The sequence below is a fragment of the Simochromis diagramma genome, unplaced genomic scaffold (assembly GCF_900408965.1).
Source record: "Simochromis diagramma unplaced genomic scaffold, fSimDia1.1 OVJJ01000293.1, whole genome shotgun sequence".
In the NCBI taxonomy this organism is placed as follows: Eukaryota; Metazoa; Chordata; class Actinopteri; order Cichliformes; family Cichlidae; genus Simochromis; species Simochromis diagramma.
Genome location: NW_024386801.1, coordinates 4,296,250 through 4,323,842, shown reverse-complemented (window position 1 = coordinate 4,323,842; position 27,593 = coordinate 4,296,250). Strand labels below are relative to the sequence as shown.

The following is a 27,593-nucleotide window of genomic DNA, read 5'->3' as shown; positions in this document are numbered from 1 at the left end:
ATTAGTTTTCTAAAGGAGTCACATGAGAAACTGGGACTGTTGTGGAGGGCCGAAACAACAAGCTGAACTCATTTCTGCTTAAATCTCATTATGTGGTCCTGCACAACATTCCCAGTTTCTTTTGTGGCTCTTTGGGAAAATTCTTTACCCACCTTAGTTTGTGGAAATGTGGGGAAATGTGTAAAGTGCACAACATGTCTAAGCCATAAACCAGGAAGTCAAATATTCATAAGACAGAATGCACCTACCTCAATGACAATGAAGCTTATTTGCCTTGTAGGCAGAAGCAACGGTGTGAAGTTTGCATCTTCCACCAAGCAAGTGATGAGCTTTTCCATTCCTATATTTACATTCTGATAAGGCTAATGTGTAAAGAGTGGGGATTTTGCAAGATATGCCAATCAGAAAGACTGTTACCAACTAAATGGATTGCACTGTTCTTACTGCCCTTGGGCGACGCTCACAATTGTTCTCTTACTTGTATCAGAATGTGTAAAATAGATTACCACCTTGAAGCCATCTACAACTTCCATCACCTCGCTACATTTCATTCTGTGATTGTTGGGGCAATGTTATGCAAATCACAGTTGTATACATGAAATTGGGTTTTCACAGCTTTGGTACCTCCCTCGCTCTACAAACAAACATGCTTGCTTTCTGAAATACTCGACCTACACCTGTGAACACATAGAGAAAACAAATATTATGAAGAATACAAAGTGTGACTTTTTGTGTGTGTGCATGTAATTTGTGTTTAATAATGTAATTTTAGTTGTATGAAAATGTTTCAAAGTATCAAAGGTAAACTGAGACCACTTTGTCTAGAGGCTATTAGTATGGAGTATTAATAAAATACTAAGTTGGGAGTTAACTTATATTGGCGCTGCTGAGGAAACGTCTTATTTTACACAGGCCAAATAAACAGTTTCTGTATTCATGCGTCAGTGTGCCTCCCTTCTCGCTCCATCACTCCAGGGCTAAACTGCTCTTCCTGCTTTTGAAGCTGTTCTGTTGGTCTGGGCCGCTGGTGTTACTGATGTTGTTGCTGTTGCTTTGGTTGGTAGGGCTTAGAGGGTTGCAGGGGAATTCAGGCTGGGTAGACTAACGTCACGGCTGACTGAAAATGCAAAAGGAGTGAAAGAAGAGGCGGAGGAATGGAGAAGATACAGATTTAGTGAATGGGGAGAGGCGAGAAATGATGTGTGTGAGAAGCAGAGAGAGGGAGAGAAACTGAATTCATTGAGTAGCGAAGTGAAAATTGTTTGATCGTCAACATTCCTCCTCCCGCACAATATGACTCAACAGCTTTGTGCTGGTGTATACTTTTTTCCTTTTCTATCTTTCTTTTTGTACATAGGTAAGATGATGAATAGAAATGTGGAGATAAATAAGTCAGAAAACAATGAGGGGTGAAGAAGAATGAGGGGAAAATGGCAGGGAAAAAACAAAGCAAAGAAAAGGATGTGGAGTAACTGTATAAGCAGAGAGAAAAAGCAGAAACTTATTGGAATAGAAAGCTGGGCCAGGCCAAAAGGTAAATCTTTAAACCAGGTCGGGTGTTTTCTTCTCTGCAAATATGACTTCTCACAAATAGCATTGCATAGCATGATGAGTATAGATACATAGTTGGCACATAGTAATATTCTGTGGGAGGGATTCACTGTCTTTCCTTTCTATAAATGCAAGCAAACAATTTGGTGACATTATTTTAATAATAATAATGATAATATTTCTGTATCTGTCACTTTGTCACACCCAAGAATATACAATGAAAATGTGTGCTTGTTGAAGCCACCACCGACTGATGTTTGACATTGCAGACGTTCAATGTAGTGATATTTATTCAGCAAACAAGACTGAAGACGGCATAATTTAGTCAGTTTCTATCCTTGTGCTGGAAAGTCAAAAAAGGTACAAAGGTGTGAAGATGTGGGCGTGAAAGTGTCTTCTACCCTTTGCCCTCGTGGAGGGAATTCCCACGCCCTGCTGCAAGGGCTTTCCACATGGTCAGAAAAGGCTCTAGGAAGCCCTAGTACCACATTGTGTTTCCTTTCAAACACTGATCCTAGGGCAGGGCTGTGGCCCTGATGTAGAGCAGTCAGGGTTAGAGAGCAGAAGTGGAAAGAGGCTCACAGATCTGTGCCTAAGGGCAATGAGCTTCTCACAGCCAGCGCCTCAGGGAGAGAAAGCTAAGCCAGCATAAGCTACTACCATCTGCCTGCATTGGTTTAGCACTTCTGAAAGATCAAGATTTGAAAGTGAGAGAGGTGTGCTAGTGGGAACATCTCTTTTTCATCTTTTGCTCTCCTTGCCTTGTAGTTGCTTCCAGATGGAAATTAATCCAGTAATGATCTTTAACTGCTTGGTTGCCAGGGCTGTGAGGAGGATAAAGCAGAAAACACTGACTCTGTGTGTGGCTCTTGTACCTGTGTGCAGTTAGCAGGTGGAGATCATAAAGCTCTTCTTCTTCTAGGCTCAGGAGAGTACAGGGTGTTCATGTACGCTCTCTCCCTTCTTTGTTTCCTTCTTTTGTCGTTGATTGATAGCATTGGAAATCAGCTTCACAGTCAGGGTCCCACTCCTCTCCTATCTGCTCTTCCCCAGATATCCACTTATGAATCAGCCACTGATCAGACTACTTTGAAAGCTGGAGCGCTCTCACAAGTTAACACCGAAGAAGCGAGTTTCTCTCCTCATGTGTTGGGGGTTTCCCGTCTTTGCCAGGTTAAACAACTTGAAGGGAAGGGAGAAAAAGGCAAACATGCCAACAAGGACCTATTGGGAAAACCTGAGGGTAAAAAAAAAAAAAAAAAATAATGGGGGGTGGGGTCAGATAAACTGACTCTGTCAGTTCCAGTCTTTCAGCTTGATTCTGGTACATATTCAGTTAAGGCTGGACCCTAAGCCAAGTTTTGACTCCCCATGTTGTTTATATACCACTACAGCATGTCGTTAACATTTTTTGTTTTTTCCTTTCCTTTAGTTTGTATTTTGTCTGGTCTTGCTATGCTATGCTCAGGGCACCTCCCTGAGCCTGGTTCTGCTGGAGGTTTCTTCCTGTTAACAGGGGGTTTTTCCTTCCCACTGTTGCAAACTGCTTGCTCATAGGGGGCAGTTTGATTGTTGGGGTTTTCTCCAGTATCCTATGGGGTCTTTAGCTTCCAGTGTAAAGTATCTATAGACAACTGACGTTGTGATTTGGTGCTTTATAAAAATCAGAATTGAACTGTTCTGAAATCATTAACAATATCTAACAGTATCAAATAGAGACGAGCTAAAGTTTGTCAGGGAAATGTGTTGCACACATAAATTGTTGCGTGGGCTGAATGTATGTGTCAAATTGGTAAAAACATTGTTTCTTCAGGCCAGCAGTCTCATGTCAATTAGATCTTTTCCAGAAAAGTTGCTTAATTCAAAATGTTCCAACTTCATGCCGTCATAATGAATACACTCTAGGACCCATTAGAGAGATTTCTTAGGACAGCAAGTTCAGCAGCAATATCTTGAAACAGTGACTTGTGAAGTTAGACCAGAGGTTCATTACCAAATCAGAGCTGACACATGGCTCAGTGATATAGAGAAGCAGATGCACTGCCAGATTTTTTTTTTTTTTTTTTTTTAAAGTTTTTGAAAAGTAGCTGATTAGAGGGATTTTCACAACTGTGCACATTCTGCGGTTAATTAAGTTGTCCCATTGGCGATAAAGAGGTGCTGTACAGCGGATGCTCTATGTGCATGTTCTTTGCTTTTTGCGACCTATTGCTTGCTTCGTGCTTTCTTATTTAAACCTTTTCTTTCAACCCTTGTTTACACCTTTTGTCTAGCTCACTCGGCACAGTTTGCTCAGCTTTTATTTTAAAACTAATATTTCTCAGCCGAGATTTGTGACATCAAGCAAGCTTCCAGCACAGTGCACTTAAACAATGCTCAACTCATGATGCTCACCGAGCAATCGGCCAAAGTTATCACTCTGCGTCTTCCTCCAGCAGTCCCTCCACATTAGGCCATTAATCACAACGGGTGCATGAAAAATAAAGATTGTGTAGCTGGGGTACAGGCTAGAGTGGGGTGGAGGGGGGGTCAGTCAAGTGGTCTCTTCTGCCCACGAGTCCCTGGTCAGTGCCATTATTCTTCTACTGTTGTGAAGGCGAGAGTTTTGATGCTATTGATTTGGGAGGAGGGCAAAGGAGAGGAGACATCAATATACTTGCTGATGCAGTGGCATCGCAACCTTCACTGCACAGCCTGCTTTTGTCCGTATATTGCATGTGTCAGTGAAAAACACGTGCGTGTCTTGTTTGGTTCATAAACCACTCATATGTGATACTAAATCACAATACAGTTCTTCTGTAGCGAGAATCTAAAGAATGCTACACATCAGCTTCAAACTTGCACAGATACTTGCTTCACATGCGCACACAGAGCCATGCGCTGGCAAATGCAGCCCTCATGTGGACCAAACCTTTGTGCTTTCAGCTGAAGCCTTACATTTGAACCTATGTTCAAAGACAGCCTACCTACTCAGCACAGCATGAGCCAGACAAAGTCCTGGTGTCTTCCTCTTCCCTCGCTTGCCACTCCAGCTTTCATTTTTTTTTCTGTTTGTCCAAGGGTGCTGTTATAGACAGGTGAAAGGGGCACTGGCAGTAGGTGAGCTCTTAAATTACAGCACACTCGAGAGCAGAGGAGGGGAGTTTATTTTGGGTCATGGAGAAACTGAAGTTAGCTATCGCAGCATACTTGAAATAAGTGAATCATAGTGCATTTATTTTGAGGGTTTTTTTCTTAAATGTGTTTGATGTTGGGAGAAGGATGTTGGGGTCATGTATGGGACGTACCGTAATATCATCAGCTTTGTCATAGATGTAAGAGCCAGGGAATTTATTTTGAAGGTACAAAATTGCAGAGAGATCTCAACCACTGGCCACCAGTCTACAGCTTGTCCTGTGAACAAAAGCCAATTCACTGACAGAAATCCAAAAGAAAAGAACAGAAATGCTTTACTTATTGCATTTGTCTGGTGTGTTGTGGCAGGATTGACAACTTCTTCAGGGTTTCTTACTTTGCTCTGTGTTGTAGTTTGGCAAATACGGCTTTGAGTTTATAGGGCACACTTTGACATTATGTCCAAATGTTTACTTGGCAAATGTTTTTTTTTTTTTTTTTTGGAATGTCTGAAAGTAAGACCCACACATAATGACATGCTTTAGCTTGTTTTAAGCTCTCTGTGCCTCATTTTCATATAAAGTACAAGCCGTGCTACCAGCCTAGCTTCAGGGATAGCAGTGATTTACATCATTTTGATTCTGACACATTTCAACAACCTTTTATGCAGACATGGACAAGTTGACATTTCTGGCCTTTAGAAATATCCTGACAACGACTGGATGGATTGCTGTAAAGTTTAGTACAACAATTCATGTTCAGCTGAGTATTTAATTGACACATTTGGCATTGTTCAGAAAGGACAATCTGACTTTTGTCTGTTGTTGGTTTTAGCTAGTAATTTGAATGTGTTTTTCCACGAGCATTAGTTTTATTCGCTTCTTGTTGTGAGTCATAATTTTGAGATATTTTGCATAAGAGGGGCTAATGTCTTGTGTCTTATGTACTGAACTTCCTTGTAACAGTTCATTTCAATCCATAAGCAAAGTGGTTGTAAAATCATAATGTGTTGTCTTCTCATTGCACATTTTCTCTTGCTAATGTGCCCCCTGCTCAAGAAAACAAAGGCATTGGAGGAAGATGGATAGTGAGGCGAATAATCCAGTTAGCTTTTCATGTGTTTGCAGGCAGATATTTTCTCTTTAATGTGTTTATCATGACTTATGAGCTTCTCTATAGCAGTCATTAACATATGATTACCATCACAAGTCTAATGGGTTTGTCTGTTGTTCCCCCTTCTGCTCAACTGCTTCATCCCCTTTCCAAAATGTTTTCTTTCTAAATCTTTTATCTTCCTCTTTTTTTAACATTTGCTTCCTATCTCTCTGTCATTCTCTATCTCTCACACCTCCTTTCCATGTGTTTCCACTTTCGGCCCCTGCAGCCTCTCAACTTCCCAAGATAGAGGCTCACACCCACACACTCCCCATTATTGCTTAATTATCTGTGGCCTGTCATTTGAATAATGTTGTGTCCTTTACTTTCAATCTATTTAAATTTTTTTGGTTTCATCTTTCACTTGATCTTTATTCACTTTTTCACTCCTCCTTCACTATATCCCACAATTGGCCCTCCCCCTACCTTCATCTCTGTTGCGTTCAAGGCATTTCATACTTCTGCTTCTCTGTTTTTCAACACCTCCTCAAAGCTCATTGACTCTCCTCTTCTATTGGGTTATACAGAAATAAATCTATGAGAAAGACATAGCTGAGGATCCTAAAAGCCCACATTGGTCTGCTTCACACCAGCAAACCCTTTCTGTAGGATATTACTCTATTCTTTAATCTTTCATTGACTGATCACACCTTATATTAAAATATAGGCTGTGATAAAAAAAAATAAAAAAATATGACTCCATCCATTTAAAAAAAAAACCAAAAAAACTGTACTTGATTGTAATTTGGCCATTATTAACTTCAAGGATGTTTTACTGTACACCTCCGGACCACTGACATTATTCGTGCTATTTTTAGATTGCTCCCTTGAAGTTCCATTCACACCACTTGCACTCGTGCAGCTGCAGCAGCAGGCTTAATCTTCTGCTCTGTGTCAAATCAGCAGTCCTTTCACTTGAATTTCAGTTTGAAGAAGAAGATGCAGTCACAGGAAGCTGACACTTGCAAGTAGGGCAAGGAATCTGTCACTGTAGAACTCCCATGCTGACTGTGATCCTGGGGAATTAATTTATAGTGCACAATGTTGGGGAAAAAAGACAAGCATGCTCCTTACTGTGCTTCTCACCTGATGTGATGTGAGCCACATTTGGGCTTCCACTGAATACTGCTGTCTTCAGTAATGATCATTAATGTGAATGTTGAGTCAGTTTGACACAGACGTTTATGTTTGCTGTCTGTGCAGGTCCGAAGTTCTCTGGTGAAACTGAGTTTTCATCAGGAAGGTATTTCTAGGGAAAATTCTAAATGTATGTGGAGGCACCGAAATAGGTCCTCAAAGTTTAAAGAGGCTAAATTAAATCGGGTTCAATTTTGCTTTTCAGCTGTTAAATTGCTGAAGTCTTTTCTTTTTTTTTTTCTAGATATAGTTTCTAGATATAGTTTGCAGTTTATATCTGCCAAATCATGAGAAATTTCCATGAAAGAGAACCAAAATTTGTTTTTTGGGGTGTTTTGTTTTTCTTGTTTTCTTTTCAAACATCTTTCTAATAAAAATGCAGCTCAAATGAAAATGTATTGGTGCTGTTGTCATGGCTTCCCTGTATCAAATGCACTCATCACTTTGTTCCACTGTAACTACACTCATTGTTGTTGTATCCCTGTCGGTTTTCTACACTTAAGTGAGGACACCTGGGGACATTTAGTAAGGCAAAGCAGAAGATGCTTTTTGGGTTGTGTGAGAAATCACAGGAATTATATGAGTTTTGACAGAGTCTTCGTGTGGGAGTCCCTATACAACTGACTGGCACACTCAGATTTCTACCCATGAATCAGTGTGTTTGTCTTGTGAAGAAAATGGTAATGTTTTCTGCTGTGTTTTTGAAATATGCCACTCTACTTTCAGTTTCTCACTACAGCTCTGTGCAGTTTTTCTTCATTCATGTCATTTTGGATGTTGGTTGATAATTAGTTTTTTATCCTGTAATTCTTTTTTTATAATCCTATTGTTTGTTGCCATTTTAGATGAATTAACATTACTGCATTACAGTGGTTTAATACATTATCGGAATCAATAGAGCAAATGGCCTGCTCACTTACTGCCTTTATGACTCAAATAAACCCCAGAGGGCAGTTAATTTAAGGCTCTGTGTGCACTTCACAAGTCATTACAAGCATTAGCAACATTTGGTCCTTAGCTGCTTTATATTATTCTTGTCAATGCACTTGACAAGAGAATTTTTTTTTTAAGTGTGTTTTTTAGGAATCACAGCCCATTTTAGGACTTTTCCTAATGTGTTCAGTGGAAATTCATATTCAGCAGAGTGTCTGACCTAATGAAATGTGTATTTCCTTTTTTTCCAGGGTTGGTCAAACTTGGAGTCCACTGTGTAACATGCCAGAAAGTCGCCATTAAGATTGTGAACCGTGAGAAACTCAGCGAGTCAGTACTAATGAAGGTATGTTTGCGGCTCTTAGTCTTCGGACTTTCTGATGAGGATGGTTAGTGCAAATGAAAAAATAATTTAGTTTTCTGTATTGTTTTTGCCTTACTATCTTACCTTAAACTTTATTATTTGTCATGTTCCCACAGTTGATGGATGGATAGTATTCTAAGCTAGTGGACTTCCTTAGCAGAACCAAGGTTTCAAAAAAATCAACAGCTGATCTTGCAAAAATTCTTAAATATTAGCAGTTTATATCACAGAGTGGAATCACATGCTGAGGTAGTGACGCATTTCAGACTCAAAGAGTCAGCTGCTTAGCTCCCCCATCAAGCAAGAGTCAGAGCTTCTAATGCACAACAGCAAAGCGGCTTTCTGTGACTATAATTAGTATGCTTTTACTAGTAAGTCTGCATTGTTTCTTTTTAAGGCATACAGTAGGATAGAATTTTTTTTTCTTCTTTTTTTTGTCATTGCATCATAGGACTCCTGCTGGGAAGTTCCATTCAGTTCAACATTGTCCCTTGTTTTGATGGAATAGTTGTAAAGAAACTAAAGAGAAGAAGAAGAGCGAGGGCAACTCAGAGACGCTACAACCTGAAAATGGTAGTTATAGGATACACGCAGAGACAAGTGCTTGCTGTAATTGTTGGCTTATGAGCTGGAAAGCAGGAGGAGAATGGGTCTGCTCACAGTAAAGGTTATCTGAAAATGGAAAATCCCTCAGTTTTGGATCGCTTCACGTGGCATCATTATTCAACTACAGATGAAAAATTCTCTGTCCTTGGATATTGTTATTTGATAAACGGTCTGTATTTATTAGCTTCTTGCTGTGTCAGAGTCTGTTTTGCTCTTTGCTTGCTGCTGATTTGTTCTTGAAGTCTCTCTCTGTTCTGCCTCTTATCCCATTCAACATGCAGTCTTAATGTTCTCATGAAAGACAGGCAGGTCATTTCTGTGAGAGCTTCAGCTCTGACAGACGTATTGTAGCAGAAGTAGAGGAACTATTGTAACACATGTCGGTGAGCTAGGTGACATCTTGCTGTCCTGCAAAGGAAAATGAGGGTAACAGATGCCAAATACTGACAGGTTTCCAACAGGACCGAGTCTTTTGCTGAAGCTGCAATTCAGAGCCAATTACTGACCTCAGCCATTGTCAGTCTTGTCTCAGCAGTGTAGACTGTTGGGTGTGTGTGTGTGTAACAGCAGGTGTAGTGTATGTGCCAGTGAGAACTGAATTACGTCGGGGGGAATATGTATCTACAAAAATTCAAATTTATCAGCATTATTCTACATGTATAAAAAGAGATTCTAGGTTTTTTCCACTCATGCTGCAAGTCAGTATTTTTGGATCACATGCTAAAATGTCAGTGTGTTTGTGTTTGTGTCTACCTGTGCCTGTTGTTGCTAACCTGTAACACTGTTTACATGGAAATGGTGTGTGAGATTGTGTGCTGTTGCTTTGTCAGAGCCATCCCATATGGAAAAGAAATAGTAAAAACTTATATGATTTACTCATGAAAGTGGCCACTTTCTCATTACTTTCATATATTGTTTTAGTAAGTATCCAAAACATGCAAGTTTTATTTATATAACTTTTCAAGGGATCTTATATCAGTTTTCACTCTTATATGCTTTTCATACAAGTTTCACACAAGACAGATACAAACTTTATAAGATTTATATATATCTTTTCCATATGGGATGTAACTCAAGTACAACTCAGCCGTTCTCACAGTCTGGAAATCTAATGGCATGACTCATTACCAAACTTACATGTTACAAGTTACATGTAAATTTCCTGCTAGTTTTGGAACACATTATGCTTATTTTAATGCTTGAGCAGGTATAGTTGAAGGCAGTCTGGTAGCAGTTATGGACTCCTCGTCGACCTGGAGAGAGTGTTTGTTTGGCAGGAGGTTCAGGCTGCTGAGGTCCCGAACAAATAGACTCAAGGACAGCTTTTACAACAGGGCAATAGCCCTGATCAATGCAAATAGCTGACCTGACTGGCTACCTACCTGGACTTTTTTTTTTGGGGGGGGGGTTAACAACGGTAAAAACAGTAATAATAATAGTATTTATATTTATAACAAGGTGCAATAATAATTAATGTGCAATAATAACAGTGTGCAATACAAATACACTTATTCTTCTTTTTTATTACTAAGTTATTATACTGTGTTGTGTTGTTTGTGTTGCGTTGTGATGTGTCGTATCGTGTCGTGTTGTGTTACATGTAGTGCCGACGTAGGACAGTTTTCCAATTTCATTGTACTATTGTACTATGTATGACTGTGCAATGACAATAAAGAGTTATCTTATCTTGTTGTCTGATGGCGGCGGTGTCAAAAAAACGTGGTACAACCAGTGCGTGAGCTATCATCATCATCCAATCAGCATTTGATCAGCACATAAGTAATCCCCATAGGTGGGATATTGGGTGACTACACAGCAGCACGCTCGCTGTGGGTGAAAACCTCTCTCTGTTTGCTGTCCAAATAGTAATGAATACACAGATGGACACATTTGCGGGACCACAAATTACACCTAACACTGATCTCACAAATTAGATTACAAATTCATTCTCATGTTTTGGGGCTTCCTACTATGACTGGACAGGTGTTTTCCAGCTCAAATCTAGTCGAGGTTTTCCCATATTCCCATTGTGTCGCAACCCATACTCTCATGTGTCTGCTCTTCGGACTGCATATTTGGCTGTCAGACTGTCAGAATGATTGGGCTGTAGCTTCCTGCATAGCGCAGGCTGTGAAATGTCACCTTTTAATATGCTAATGTCTTGGGTCCCCGTGGTGCCATTAGGGGAGAGTCTGACTCGCCCAGACAGGTGTGTGTTTGTGTGTGCGTCTGTGTGTGTGTGTGTGTGTGTGCATGTGTATTTGCAACACTCCTGATGACAGATATACTTTGTATGCATGCATACACTCATAGACAAATATAGGCCACACACAAATGTGCAGAGGAATGTGTGCACATGTGCCATAGCAACATCTGCATGTTCTTTAGTATGAGCATGTGCACATCCTCCACGACCTATGTCATCCCTCTCCGTCTGTCCTTCTTATGACTGGCCTTGGGAGTCAGGGGTCTGTGGAGATGAGGAGATGGGTTGAATTAATTGTCTCGGAGTATCTGGCAGAGAGGTCTTTTCTACACTCTCAGTGTGTTGAACTTTATATAACTAATGCTGAACTCTTTATTCCATAACCCTACAGACTGTGACACTAAGGACCAGAAAGACATTGAATTGTCTTGGTTAATGCATGCGTCTATGAACTTTATGTCAGTTTGTAACCAGGGAATGAGCCTTGACTACTTCAAAGAGCAAGTGCGGCCCAATGTTTTTTCACTTCTAAGCAGAAAAGCTAACAATGGAGTTACTTGAATAATAATAAGAGTCTCCGTCAGCGGGAAGTGGTTGCCTGTCATGTTTGGAATGAGAGAGAAAAAGACAGAGAGAGAATACACAGTACGTGCACATATGACAGTATGTCAGCAGTCTTTCGCACTGAGGCCAAACTGAATGAAGGAAGGCAAACCGATACTAAGAGAGAACCAACATTTTGTGCATGAATCTGAGTGCTTGTGGGTATCTCAAGGGAATAGTTGATGTTTCTGAATCTCAGTCAGTTCTCTCTCTACCTCCCTCTACTTTGGACATGTCTCTATGAGATCAGGCCATGAGGTTGAGAGAAAGCAAAAGGGAACTGTAGTAAGAAGAGAGATGGACATGTTGGGAGAAACCCTGCTGGGAAAATATAACACAGATGTCTTTGTCGGGACACCACATCTCTGCGCATTTCTTGTCAGAAGTTCCTGTTTTCTTCTTGATCTATTAACTGTGACATTCCCACATATGGCATGGCCCTTTGTGTTCACTTCCAGCGTAAGAGTACAAATCCAGCTTCCATTTCAACCATATCCCTACCGCACACACACACTCCCTGCCCTCAAAACTGCCTTAATTCTACATGGCATAGATTCAACATGATCCATATTGACATGACGTGTTGGGTGCATATCCATGATGGGAATTACCCCTTCCATCACAAGATGCTGCACTGGTTTGACTGTTGAGGTCATTTCAGAACAGTGAACCCATTGTCATGTTCAAGAAATCATTTTGAGATGAGCTTTGTGACATGGTGGGTAATCCTTCTGGAAGTAAATAGGTGCACTGTTGTCATGAAGGGATTGACATGGTCAGTAACAATACTGAGATAAGCTGTGGTGTTTGAATGTTCAAATTGGCCTAAATGTGGTAAGAATTACAGCATTATACCTCCAGCAGCATCCTGAGCTGTTGATACAAGGAAAGTTGGATCTTTCCTTGTATCATGGTGTTTTTATGCTGTTGGGTGGTTGGGTTGGAATTTATTGTAAACAGCATGAAAGCATAGATCTAAGTCTTGCAGCAGATTCATCAGTGCAGACAGTGTTTTTCCAGACAAATGGAGGACAGAAGTGTCAGGCATAAAAAAAGAGCCAGAAAAAAACTGTCTAGGCAACAAAGAAGTGGTTAAAGAAGAAGCACATTAAGGTCATTGAATGGCCTAGCTAGTCTCCAGACCTCAACTCTACAGGAAATCTGTGCAGGGAGCTAAAGCTTCAAGTTGCCAAGGGGCCGCCAAGAAACCTAAAGTATTTAGAGAGTTTCTGTAAAGAGGAGTGGGCCAACATCCTTCCTGAGATGTGTGCAAATCTGGTGACCAATTAGTCTCGGTTGTGTTTTGCTTGGGGATCAAATACTGTATTTCAATGACACGTAAATTAATTTATAGCTTTTGCATAAAGTGTCTTTTTTCTGGATTTTAGTTGATATTCTGTCTCTCTAGATTAAAATGAAACTACCATAACATTAGAGACATTATGTGATTTCATGTAATCACATAATGATTTTGAAGTTTTCCCTGAAAAAAAGAGGATTCACTGTAACATATTTCTACCATACTGCCTGTCATTATACTGTATATGAAAAAAGCAACTCCGATAAATCTGCAGTTCAGTCTTAGGGTGGGTATTATTGTTACTAGCCATTAGCAGAGGGATCAGGGTATCTTTAACATGCAGCAGTTGGTAGTTGCTGTTGATGCCTGCTCTGTTTTCTTCCTCTGAGCCAGCGAGCTGGTGGCTGCTGCTGCTGCTGTTGGGATAAGGACAACTAATTAGCCAGAGTGACTCCCTCTCTCCTCCTGAAGCAGCACAACTTCAAAGTCACTCTACTGTCCCCAAGCTCAGAGAGCGAAAGGAAGAGAGGGAGAGGAGGGATGAAGTGCAGGATGAAGGAAGATAGGGAGGGAAGAGTGTGAGTGGGTCGGGGGAGGGTTAGAGAGGGTGGTGAATATGAAGTTGGAACATTTTAGATGGATGTCTTATGAGGTAGACATTGCTACATAGCCATGCTCATTTTGATGGCTTTTAAAGACCATAAGGTCAGTAAGGTGGTTTTCTAACTCTGTCCTTGATGTAAGTCAGCTCAGTTTAAATGTGAAATGTGCACCCAAGAAATTGAAAAGTAGTTTGGAGATGCAGCAGTGTGCGCTATAATTGCCCCCTTAAGCAAATATTTGAAACACTGCACTGAGGACTATAAGCCGAGAACAGCACGACAATGCCACAGCTTTGGTGCGAATAAAGGCAGAAATATTTAGAGTTAATTAACAAAATCAGGGCTGTTTGATTATGTGGATTTTCACAAATGAACATATCTAGTATAATTTGTGAAGTCTACATGTCTTAGTACATAATACAGATGCCCTGAAATGAAAGAAAAACTCCTTTTAGACTGTCTATATGACACTATAGTATCTGAGTTTTAAATGCGCAGATTGTAAAATAATAATTTCAAATAAAACAGTCACAGAAAGACAAGGAATCAAGGTTCAGCACACCAACCGACAGAGATTGTGGTGGGCGGGTGAGGAGCAGAATGCCATGGCCACAGATGAATCACACAAGTTCTAATCTTGTTATCCCGACACCTCTGTGACAGCACTGTAGCTTTCTTTCTCTGCCATCTCTTCTTTTCCCTCCTAATGATTATAGATTGTCCCTTCTCTCCCATCTCTGTATTGCCGCAAGTGAGTTGGATATAGAAATGCCTCCAACATACACACATCCTCTTTAACTTAATGTGTGTTTATCTGTTCGTGTGCATGGCCGTGCCTCTGAGTGTGCACAGACACCCTTTAAAATAAATGGGTTTCATATATTGTGCCTTGCCGTGTTGATCCATCGGCTTTGTCTGGTGCTGAGCCAGAAACTAGGACTTAACTTGGTTTGATTTTAACAGGTTGACTGCACAGAAAGACCATAGAATTACCAACTTTGTTTCTCAGCTGTGCTTCCGCTCAATTCTGCTGTTGATATAGAGTATGCTTAGGTTGGGTGCTTGCATGACATGCATATGCATGCTACTGGACACGTTGTAAACGTTGGAAAGAAAAATTCTTCTGAATTGGACTGCAACAGTGACGATTTCGTACAACTGGGAGTACTTTTACCATCGCAGAGCAACACAAAGTGGCTCTGTCCAAAATAGAAAGAAAAGTGGGGGATCCTGTGGCCCCTATCGAGCACGGAGTATACGAGCATCAGTGTCTGTGTTTGAAAAATAGATGCCTCACAGGTCCTCAGCTTGCAGTATTGAAGAAGCCACCAAGCAGAGTTTCAAAGAAAAGCTGGATCTAGGGCTGTCCAAAGTTAAAAACAACAAAGACTTTGGACAGAAACTCTCACAGACACAGGTTTGAGATCTTTGCATTAAATATTTTTGAGACATAAAGCAAATAAACGATTTTATAGGAGTGCATGACATCTGTCAAGCATGTGGAAGAAATATGATGGTACTGATAAATTGGAGGATTTTACAGGATAAAAGATTGCTCCATTTTGCTACATGCCATACTCTATGGGCACAGCTTGACTGGAGACATTTTTCTCTATCAACAGGGCAGTGACCCAAAGCTCCAAACTGTGCAAGAAATATAAGAGAAAAAGTGGTCAGCTGGCTTTCTGCCATTAATGAAGCAGTCACCAGATCTCGACCTGGCTGAGCTGTTGTGAGAACAGCTTGATTCTAAAGTTCTTATCAAAAATATGAGAAAAGTGCCCCGTTTCTTTTCTTTTGTCTCCCAGTTTCCTCACAGCATCCTGTAGGGACCTAAAGAAGAGTATTTTTTTTCCCATATTCGGCCTTGTTCTTTGTCCGCTATCAGTCACGATGAAGGACACTCCATATTTTACATTGTAAATTGCTTTCTAATCATCCAAATCAGTTTTTTCACAGTCTGTACTGAGTGGCAAAGAGGCTCTGGTGAAATGGAGAATAGATTTTACCTCCAGTGCCTGAAGACTGGTTTTGAAGTTGAAAGAAAGTTTTAGCCTTGCTTGTGCGACTGTATAACTCATGGGTCAATATCACTGACTGAAGACACCAGACACTGAGGTTTACACACTTCTGACTGGTACTTGGAATATTAAGCATCCGGCACGTAAAACTGTGCGGCTCTTGACTGCTGCTTTGCTGCTGCTCACTGTGGCGACAAAGCTCATCAAACACATGCAGTGTTGTTTGAGTGATTTTACCTTTCATATGCCTTATCCTGATAAAACAGAGATGGAGTGCAGACTCGAAATAATGAAATGCAGGATAGCAGAACAGAAGATATAGCAGGATCCCCCATTGAGCCCGACAGGAGACAGACAGACATCTGAATCGATGGCATTTGTTTCCCCTCTTCAAAGGCAACAGCTGCTGTGTTGTCAGATAGATGAGAAAGCTTTATTTGCGTTTTTATTTGTTGTTGCTTTAGTTTTTTTTCTTTTTCTTTTACTTTGTGAGCAAAGGGCATATTCTTTCCCCCTTAAGTAGGGAGATGATTTCATTGAAGAGATCAGCTGAGTTCCCCTCCACAGTTCAGATAGCTTTTCATGGCTATTTATTTATGCTTTTCTACCTGTCGAGCGTGAATTTGTCTTCCTTTTCAACCACTGAATGTCGGTAGAATCCTTTATCCACCTGTTTAAGTAGGTACATTGTGTTCCTTTTAGAGGAAAATACTCCAACCTCTATCTTTACTTTCATATTTTACGTCCAATGTGCTGCATAGAATTCTCAACGTGTTCCCTATATAAATATGCTTTTGGCCCATAGCCCAATGGCCTGTGATTGGGCTTACTGCAAGATATCAACCTCCAACACGATGCAATTGTCTTCATTATTGTGAATAAATTCACTACTATTTGTACAGCGCGGTGGAAATTTAGAAAAGAGCAAACATTAGCACGATTCCCATTTAGTGTTGTTTATATAATTCAGCGTGCGTGTGTGTGTGTGCGTGCGTGCGTGTGTGTGTGTGTGCGTACCAGTTTTGTTTTTTTGACCACTGAAGTGAGGACATCAATTGGTAAAGTATCTTCCAGGCTAATTTGCATATATTTACTCGCTTTTATTCACGTTTAGCTGTTGCAAATAAACACGTACATTTGCTCCAAATATGTTAATGACTGGTCAGTGTGTCGAACATCAAAAGCAGAACACTTTTAACTTCATCAGCTCCTGCATCTACATTTCTGAGGGGGATTGTTAGCTAATGACCCCGTTGTGCGAACACTCTCTCAAGGACGTTCTTTCCTCCATCCTTTTCTCAGTCACATACTATACATGACTACAAGGCATAAGTGCAGGCGTGTACTGTAAATTAGTTTGAACACTATATATTATTGCATATGCCATTTATATAATGAAGTGGTAATAATGCGCAGTACTAACAGAGAACTTGCGCCTGTTGTGTTTCTTTAAATATGTCTAATACTCACTGTATCGCCTAATTAACAAGTGTGAATGCTAAAACAACTCCCTCATTACAATGTGAGATTCATTCTGAATTTATTTCCAAAGTTTTGAGCCAATTTAAGTTGTTTCAGCTGACCACTCTTACTTATTGACTTCTTCTGTATACAGTATTGACTTCTCTGTCTGTCTGCAGTTTATGTGTCAGTAAATAAGTCACGTATTCATATGTGAAGTTAATTAGTTGGTAAGTAAATCACATCAGCTCATCACCTATGTCTGCCTGAATTACCGCACCAAATTATCCCTGTCAATTTTTTCATTACCTACTTTCTGTAAGTTGTTGTTTTTGCACATCACTTTACAAACCAGTGCAAACCAGAATGACCACTAGCTTACTAGTGGCAAAACTAAACATTAACGTTTGTGTGTGCAGCTTTTTCTTCTAAAAAGAATTACAAGAATTTAATGTAAATAAGGCATTTAATGCAAATTTGTCAGAATAGTTAGATAATCCACTTTCCTGAACAGCAGCAGCAACTATTTTATTAGCCTCAAATATAGACAACAGTAAGTTCTTAGCTTTACCCTAGTGTAAGTGATACTGTACAGGCGACCTTCAGATCTCATCATCACATTCTGTTCTGAGCTCTACCCTCAGTGTCTATGAAAGCCACTTCATTAATCCACATTTCACATCTCTCCACAATCCAAGGTCACCGTACCAGTCCCGTCTTGTGAAATTAGTGAGTGACACAAATGAATGAATTGACAATAACCAAAAACAACCAAAACAAAAAACCTTTGCTGCCAAAGCGATCCACTGCCTGCCTGTCACTGTTAAATTGCTCGTTCTGCATGTGGCTTTCGCAGAAAAAACATGCATAGTCATTCACATAAGCAATCGCACGTCGTCTCTGCGACTCTTTAGCATGTGTCCTTCAAGCGCATCCATAAGCTCATGCAGTGGATTTGAAGAGGTTTTCATGATTAGACCCAGTGTCCGCAGGGTCTAAAGCACCTCTGCTATTAGACATTATTAGGACCAAGGTTATCCAGGGACATGTCTGTTAGGGTGAAATGATATGGCCTGCCACTGGTCTAAGTGCCAGCCTGATGAATCTGTCAACAGCACAGGAACACATCACAGACATGATTAGAGAGATAGAATGAGAGAAACTGAGAATAAATGAGGGCCAGCAGAAGAAGATGAAGAGGAGGAGTGATACCAGAATTGGTCTTGGGTGGGAAGGGGTAATGAGCACAATTTCAAAGGTTGGAAGATGGATAAAGGATAAGGACTAGCCAGCTAGCAGAGACTATGTCCAGATCGATTTACATGTCTCTGGCATTGATCAAACTCCCCCGTGTAGGGAATTTACCTCCGCTTCACAAAGGATGACTGATAAAGTGATTATCAGAGAAAAACCTGCTGCACTGACTGACTGCGTATGTATCGGTGTATTTTACATTTGTGTATTTGTGTGGTCCACAAGGACGGAGAAGTGATAAACAGAAAAAGATGAAAGTAGAGAGAGATTACTTTTTTCAGTTCAAAAACTTTCACTGAAATGGGATCATACAAATAAATGATTTTATTTTGTGTTTGTTTTGCTCCCAGTGCGACCAGCTCAGCTGTGAGAGATAACGCAGCTACCTAATGCGCACACGCCTCACCTCAACAAACACTGTTAAATCCACTGCCCCGAGCCTGTCTTTGTAAATTTCCAAACCAATTTTGGATAAGCAGGTTCCCCCAGAAGCACACATTAATATCATCTCAAAGTTAGTGATTATTCCCTGCACAAGAAGTAGATTTGGGACACATTACAGACTGATGCCCGCTGCGATGTTGTAACGAGTAGATAGTTTGTGTTTGTCCTTGAAACAGATGTCCTTATATGCTGGTTACCAAGACTGACATGCAGCAGTCTTCAGCGAATCAACTCCTTCCAACTAACATGCATGTGCAAGAACACACACACACACACACACACACACATGCTTGCATGCACACCAGCTTGGCTACCTCCTGTCCCTTATTCTGCCCTACTGGCTCACTGACCGACATATGGATGGATGGAGGTGGCTCTTGGCTTGCCATGATCAGTGGAGTGTATGTGTACAGTGTGTGTGCAGCATAGAGTAATGTATCCACATGTCACAAGTATGAATGCTGACAAGCTGACTGGTTTTGTCTGTGAGCCAGTAGCCAAGCTGTGTTGTCTCCTCCCCTTCTGCTCCCTAACAGTTAGACCAGGTCTCCTTCTCTACAGCCGTTACCCCATCCAGATCTTACGCCTATTTTCCCCATATGTTAACTGTTCATTCTATCATTACCCTAAAATAGTAACTATATATATAAATATCATAATGTAGAGTGAAACATGATATCTACTTGTATAATGTTGAAGACTGGTAGATTAAGAGTAAAAACTGCTTTGTTTAAAAAAAGTAATCTTTGAATTATAAAGCTGAGCTGTATGAAAATACATATTCGGGGGAAAAAGACGTTATGCTGTAAAGATAACGATCTCTGGCACAAAGCTGTTAGAAAACAATATAATAGATTAATGTTAAACCATGACTCATGCCATCATAATCCTATATTTTACACATCTTTCAAAACGCTGAGAAATATGGAAACATAAAAAAAAAAAAAATCATTGTTGTCAGTTAATGTCGATATTTGGTTTGTTCCCCAAAGTAAAGCTATTAAAGTGGAGAGGTCTCTCGCGTCTTTTGATGCTTGTAACTCGTTACGTTGCTGCCTTGTGTTATCATTCACACTCTGCTTGGTGCATGGCAATGTTAAACAGGTTGTCCTTTCCCCATGTTGTGTTAATTAACAATAAAAAGACCCAGGAGATGGGGTGGTGATGTGCAGGGAAGATGGCTCAAGCTGGCACCACTGCTCCTCCCCCCATTTCATAACACTTTTCTTTTGCTGTTCTCCGTTGGAGAGAATTACATGGCTTTTCCTTTATCCCTTCCACATCCACACACCCTCCCCTGTCTCTCCTTTGTTTTTTTTTTTAATCCACCCAGCAGCTTTTGCACGCACTACGGCCTCACTGTTAGCATAGCCACCCTTTTTTTTTTATCTGACACACATGGCTGCCCTGCTGACTTTGATCCTTAGATCTCAGTATCAAGGGGCCATTCACTCACTTGCCTGGGGAGGTGACAGAAATGTCTGTGTTTTCCTTCTGTGGGGTGAGAGAGGCCGGCTGGAAAAATGGTGTGAGGTGCAATAAGTGGAGAGTGAGAGATGACAGAGCCTGTGATCCAGTATTTCACCCTTTGAGATTTTGGGCTGGCTTCTGTGTTTGGTCATTCTGTCACATGCGACATGAATCTAATTTCTTTGCGTCTTTGTTGTTGTCTGCATGCCTGTAATCCCCTGGCCTCTATCACTGGCCATGGTGATAAAACTATTGATGTTGCCACTCATTTGTTTGCTCATCCATTCGGTCATTTAGATCCAGGGCTGTAATTTAACAAATCAATAGCAAGCTGATGGAACTATGCTAAACTGGCTGCCATCCTCTGAATTTGGAGTGACACCACTTACTCCTTTTGTCTTATTTTTCCAAGTAGCTACAGCCTTCTCAGCCTTTCTCCCTCACATATGCGTATTATTCTATTGCAGCATCTACATTTTGCTTGCAAATTGTAGTAAAGGTAATAAATCATATAAGCTGTACTTTTTACACCGAACAGCATCAAGACCATTAGGACCATGAGACTTTTTCTTTCAGCATACAGCTTGCTTTTTTTATTACAGCTTAACTGTAGTTGCAGTTGTTGTCTTAGTTAACATCTTTTAAAAAAATCACTGTTGCTGTTCCTTCCTATTGATTCATCTATTGTGGCAGGATGTGACACTGATGGGAAAGCCTGTGGGTCGAAGTGTGCCGATCAGCTCTTTCACTAACAAGCTCCTGTTCTGATGTCTTCTGCTAATGATGTCCACTTCACAACAATAACCACGCTGCTTTACATTCGACCCCTTTTTTCTGGTGAGGCGTCTTTTTTCCTGCCTTGCAGACCCGTTTTGTTATCGAGAAATTGACCAGAAATTGCTGTAATTTGAACTGCCAAACAAAAAAAGAACCCAAGACAAGATAAAAAGAGTGTCTTCATCTAACCTCTGTTTAGGTGCATGTGTGCATCTTGGTGAACAATGTCCAAGTGCCTGCTAATAAAGGCCTAATGAAGTCCCATGGAGAAATGGCAACTGGAGAGAATTGTCCACACTCACAGATGTGAAATTTAATGAGAGACTGTGGCATGCACAGGAGCCAGGCCAAGATGGAGAATGGCCACCTGGTATTGTTTATTACTAGCATGAAGTTACAGAGTGTGTGTATTTGAGTGAGTGGGCAGTTAGTGGCTGTGTGGATAAATGCAGAAACCGTTGGTGTTCCTCCTTTGTATGTGTTTCATGCATTAGGTATGCATGAATCCACTGCATGAACAGAACACATACTGTGTGACCCCCTTTTCCAGAAGAAAGCAAATGAGGAATAACCGTATTTTTCCAGTCACCTTTTGATAACTGTAGGATACTTAAAGAAAAAAGGCATTACTAGAAAGAGCAAAGGTTGCTTCACAGATTTATAATAGTATGTTAATCAACACCAAATCTTGCAATAAGCAGACTGTTGTTCAGTTAAGTCTTCACATTAAGCCTCATTTCTCTTTTTTTCAATTAACTAAAAGGAGGCGTTAAAAGAAGCTTAGGATGTCGGCCCTGTAGGATTTCGACAGCTCATCTCGAGTCCTGGTTAGCATTAGTCTCCTTGCAGGGAGCCTACTGCCAGCTAGCGAGCTAGCCACCATGGGCTCATTCTTAACAACGCACCTTAGCCTCAGGTGAGAAAGTGGCATAGTGCAGTGCTGCTGATAGCACTCATTAGTGTCTGGATTAACCCTGATTAGCCTAGCTTTTTCTCATGCTGCTTCTTCATACCAGTGGTAATTATCCCTTTATACCCTTTTCAGACTCAGACATGTGCCTAGTTTTTCTAATATATTTTATATAGGTTTTTATTCTCTTGTGGGGTTTTTTTGTTTTTGTTAGGCCCAGCTTGAATAATAAAACGCTGCACCGCATTTTCTTTGGAGAGACTGAATGTATTTAAGCAGTTTTTTGATTGTGTTTTTGCCAGATACAAAGTTATTTGCTTGAAAAATATGAATTGTGTGTAAAGGTATACCACAATCACAGACTGAGCAGAGACCACTAACAAAACCTGTCTTGAAATTAAAGCATTGTGAGTATATAAGTCAATAAGACATGGAGATCTGTGCATATTACTTATTGAACAAACAACTTTGGAGAATTTAATGAGAACATAGTTAGCTGGCAGATCACAGTTTTGACTTCATTCCACACGAGTGTTCATAAAGCCAAGCCACGCTGAGTATGACATTAAAGCAATGTGAAGGCTGTCACAGTCAAATGACATAGTGAAATTGATTTTGATGAGATTGAGAGAGGAGCCTTTAACTCGCGCTGTTCTTTCATCTTCATCCTTGTCAGTCAAAGTTAGATGCTGAAGGTGGAAGGGAAGATGGGCAAGAACTGTGGAAGGGTGAGCTGATGGCCGAGAGGAGACCAGGAGGACAGGGTGCTGAAGAGCAGTGGTGGATTCTCTCGAAGCGGGTTGCATGCTGATTTTCAGTGGCAGCTGTACATGCTGACAAAGACCTCTGGAGATGGTGATACAAATCCAGAGTGATCAGCTGGATTTTGGTGAAATTTTGCTTTGTACAGTGTACATGTCACCTAGTAGCTCTGTACACAAAATTAAACAAAAGGGACTTTAGTTGTCTCAGCTGTCTGTTTCTTCTGGACACAGTAGTGTTTATATTTACAGTACAGTCAATAACTCGAGTGTAAAGAAGCCTCTTGTGGGCAATGTTCATGTACCTGAGTGCACATTTTGACCCATATTGACCTATGCTTTGTGTTGTTGACTGTGGGTAAGAGCCAGTCCGTGGACAGTGTTCAAATGTGGAATTCCTCACATTTCTTATCGAAACAAACCGACTTGTGTTCACGTCAGGAAAACCAGTGGATTATGAAATGTTACAGTGTTTTCAAGGCTTGTTTTGGAAGAGAATGTGTAAGATAAGGCAAATGCAACCTGTTTTCCATCTGTTTTTGAAGCAAACATGAGATAGCAGTTATTACTGGCTGGGAAGCTAACCAGCTCAGAGTCTGATCAAAGCTTATCTTTGTCCGTTCTCTCACTAGAAAGTAACAGTCAGGTCCTTTCCTTAGTTTACTTATTCCAAAAAGTTGTGTGTGTAAAATAGAAAAGAATGTAATGATTTACAAATCGCATAAACCCATTTTTATCAGATGTTTCAAGAACCAGCAGAAAGAACCAATACTGAAAATCACTATTGGATGCTTGTGATCTTTGGGCACTCAGATGACACTGCATTAAAAGCAGATGTGATTCTGTCATGGAAATCACTAAATTGGCTCTGGAACACTTTGAGACAAAGCTTAAAACAGACTGAAGCAAAGTGGAAAGAAGTTCTGTGGTCAACAAGCAATATTTCAAAACTATTTTTGGAAAAAAATTGACTCTGACAATTCGGTTGCCTATGGAATTGTCGGCTGAGACATCTGGAAAAGCACCATTAGTGCTCAAATGCTGAAAAGACTATGCCAAAAGATGTATTTGCATCTATTACAGCAGCTTGACTTCATAGTAGAAGACTCCAGGTGCTAAACTGTTTTGCCTGCAGTTGGTTTGTACAACTGTTACAGACTGGTGGAAACCCTTTCAGCAGTGCCTCATCAGGGGATGTTTTTGGGGTTATTGAGTGCTTTGCACCTAAAACAAAGTACTACACTACTTTGGTACTAAGGTTTAAAAAAGAGAAAGACGGGAATATTTATTTTTTAATAGGCCCGATTATATTCTTGGTGTGGAGTCTTTTTAGGAATGTAGCAATTTACTAATTTCTTCTTCCTTCTTTTTCTTTCTTACAGGTGGAGCGAGAAATAGCTATTCTGAAGCTCATAGAACACCCACATGTTTTAAAGCTACACGATGTCTACGAAAATAAAAAATACTTGTAAGTATCACCAGCTGATTTTGGTCCACATTTGATGTGTGTGAAATATACAAAATCATAATTGTAATGCAAACACAATAAAAGAAGAAGGAAATTTGTGTAGCAACTTTTGTGACTATGAGATATTCTTACAGTCAGCTGCTGTTTTGGACACCAGAACAGTTGTTAAAATGCCACAAATCATTGTGGTGGTCTGCAGAGCAGTTGTGATTGGTGTATTATGATTGCAGGCCAACAACTACAGCCTTAGAGGGATAGATGCTCCATTAGTATTGGCATGAAGCATTTAATTTAGTTGTGCACGCTAGGGGACTGCTAATAGGGCGAGGAAGCCTTCGTAATGTAAACACCATGACGTGCTTATCAGAGGCAACACCATGGCATTAAGAAACATTAGCCACGAAGAGCCTGCTGCAGCAGCTGCACATACACACACAAACACTGCACGCACACTCATGCAGACACTCATACATTTATCAGCTTGCTTTAGCAGTGGTGAGTGACAGCCCCATCAGTTGTTCATAGTAGACCTCTTGATCTATAGTGGACTGTTTGCCAAATAAATTCAATTAGTTTTCATTTTTAGCTTACAAAGCAAATAGGATTGGACATGCAGTGCTGTACATGTCGTCTTTTAAGATGATAGGAACTGCAAAATATTATGATTCATCCTATAATTGGATTATTAAAATCACATTTTGTGCACATTGCTTCATGACTTCTGACAGACGGTCACTAGTAGCGTCACAAAAGACAAATTGATTTACATTTGCACCACGAGTGACTTGAATACACTCTGAGCTTTGCACAAGTGATGTAATTTTTCTCTTAATGTTTCTGATTCTTAGTGCGATATCTCCACCTGAAAGCCAGTAATTGATAGACATACAGCATGTTTGCAGCTTGCAGACCCAGAGCTTGAAATACTTATTATTCTGCTGGCACAAGCTGTTTAAACTGGTGTTGCGGGTGTGTACAAGAGGTGATGGAGAATTTAAAGGAGCCTGAGAGGAATTTTGGTAAAAGAACAAACTATATCAGAGAAATTCTTCAAGTAGCCTCAACTAGGAAATACGAAATTTCTTACAAATCAGATAGTGTGTGAATTTTTTTTTTTTTTTCTTTTTTTTTTTTTTTTTTTAGCCTAAGATGTCAATCAAGGAGTGCAAGATCTACTGTTGTTGTAAGAAATTTACATACACTTATCATGGGCGTGAATGTCATGGTAATATCATTTTCAGTGATTTCTTTGAGCTGTTGTGGAATAATTGCACAGCATAGATTTTTAATGACTTTAAAAAACAAGAATTTGGTCCACAAGTTATAAAATATTTATTCCCTCCACACGGGGACAAAATTATAAATACAGGTCAAATTTTTGCATACACCCCCACTAAGGTTTGGTTAAAAGGCCCTTAGCAAATCGCACCTTAATCAGATGTTTTTGGTAGTCATCAACAAGCTTGTAGCATAATTCTGGCTGGATATTTGACCACTCTTGTAGATAGAATTGGTAGAGTTCATTTAAAGTGCTTGGTTTCCTGGCACAGACCTGCCTTTTAAGAACAGTCCATAAATTTTCAATGAAGTTGAAGTCTGGGCTTTGAGAAAGCTATTCCAGAAGCTTAACGCTAGCTTGCTTTATTCATTCCAAAACCAGTTTTGATGTGTCTTTGAGTTTCCACCATCTAGCTCTCAAACTCTAATTTATTTATAAGGTAAAAACCAAAAAACCCAACTTATATTGACCAAAGTAAATAAGTAAACGTATGCTAGCAGGTGCTAAACATATACAGTCATGGCTGAAAAAAAGCATAGGCGACACAATGAGTAAATCAGACAAACTCAAATTCCTAATAAGTTTAGGTTTAGTTTTAAAATACTCAGTGGAAGGAGCAGACTTCACTGTGAGGGAAATGCTGTTCTACATTGCTAACACTCCTATGATTTAAAATCCAGAGTAGCAGACAGTCAGAAGCATGCGATCAGCTGACTGGAGGAAACAAGAAGTCAAGTAGCTGTGTAAGAGGTTGGACATGTAAAAAGGAGGCAGGTCAAGAAGAGCTTTACAGACAACTTTACAGAGCAAGATCAGAGGATCTTGAAATCACTTCTAAACTTCACTGGCAATAAGTGGAGAATAGCTTAAACAGATTAATATGATTTCTTTTGGAGGTGCCTTTGAGCAGCCTAGCAGCAGTATTTTGGGCTGAGCTGAATCAGAGAAGGAAAAAGCTATTTTTAACCATTGAGTTAATTTGCTTATCTTAAAGCCAGATTCAAATATCACACCAAGCTTTCTGACCAAAGAAGAAGTTGTAAGAACAGGTTGGGACCTAAGACGGAACCCTGCGGTACCCCACAATAAAGTGTAGCTGTGGAAGAAGAATTGTTTCCAAAGCTGACACAGAATGGTCTATTTTTGAACCAGTGTAGTGCCAGCACAGAAGTGCAGGCATTGTAGGGGATGTTGTAAGCAATGGCATCACTGAGATTAAAGAGGACAAGGATCAGGTATTTTCTTGATATGAAGCTGAAAAAAATTCCTTAATTTTTCTATCAATTTTGAGCAATCTACAAGTATCACTCATAGCAAAACAGCTCCATAACATGATGATTCCACTACCATGCTTGACAGCTGATATAGTTTTGTTAGGTTTGAAGGCCCCTCCTTTACTCCTCTAAACATACTGCTTGTCATTGTGGTCAAACAGCTTGTTTTTTGTTTTGTTTGACAGTAAAATTTAGATTTAGAACTTTTATATAGTTCTAGAAATTTAGAACTTTAGAATTGGAGAAGCTTCTTGGATAAGAGCTAAAACATCTTCAAGAAACTTCAAGAAAAAGTTCAGTCGCTTTCTTTCCAAGCTCCTTAGACTAACGTGACCTAGATGACTGAGAACCTACACAGCCATATCTGACAATAAATCTTTTTTTCTTGAAGACATTTTGCTTATACATGTGGGCAGCTGCTAATATTGGTCGAGCCCAGAGGTGTGGATTTTGGGACAGGGGCTTTTATCTTGGTTAGCACCCTCACAGTCTATGGCTATGTAAAACTCTGTTCACCGTGTGACACTGTTGTTTCCGGTTCTTGGCAGGCTTGAGCCTTGGGGGTTCCTCGGTTGTTTCTGAACATCCTAACCAGTTTCCTCTCATCTGAGGTTGTCAGTTTAGGGCTTCCAGACAAGCACAAGTTATTCAGTTGTGACACTTCTGAATAACTTGTACTTGCATACAATTGTTTGAACTGTTGATCTTGGAATCTACAGTTGTTTCCAAATAGCTCCAAGAGACCTTCCCAACTTGTGTAAGTCTACAGTTCTTTTGATCTTCGCTGAAAGCTTCTGACCACAACTGTATGTCTATAAGAGTTAATAGTAGTAGTAGAATTTTCCTAAACCTTGAATACTTTAGCTTAGATATAATATTAAATCTGAAAGGGAAATCCTGATT

The 27,593-nt window shown here is 40.1% G+C and overlaps 1 protein-coding gene across 6 annotated transcripts in view; it reads left to right on the top strand.

The window, feature by feature from the left end:
* brsk2a (BR serine/threonine kinase 2a) overlaps positions 1-27,593 on the top strand; it is a 177,168-nt gene that overhangs the window by 92,396 nt on the left and 57,179 nt on the right. For all 6 annotated transcript variants that reach the window (XM_040025245.1, XM_040025242.1, XM_040025241.1 and 3 more), the window contains 2 exons: positions 8,142-8,236; positions 24,052-24,137. In XM_040025245.1, coding sequence (XP_039881179.1) covers positions 8,142-8,236; positions 24,052-24,137 — 181 coding nt within the window. The remainder of the gene's footprint in view (positions 1-8,141; positions 8,237-24,051; positions 24,138-27,593) is intronic.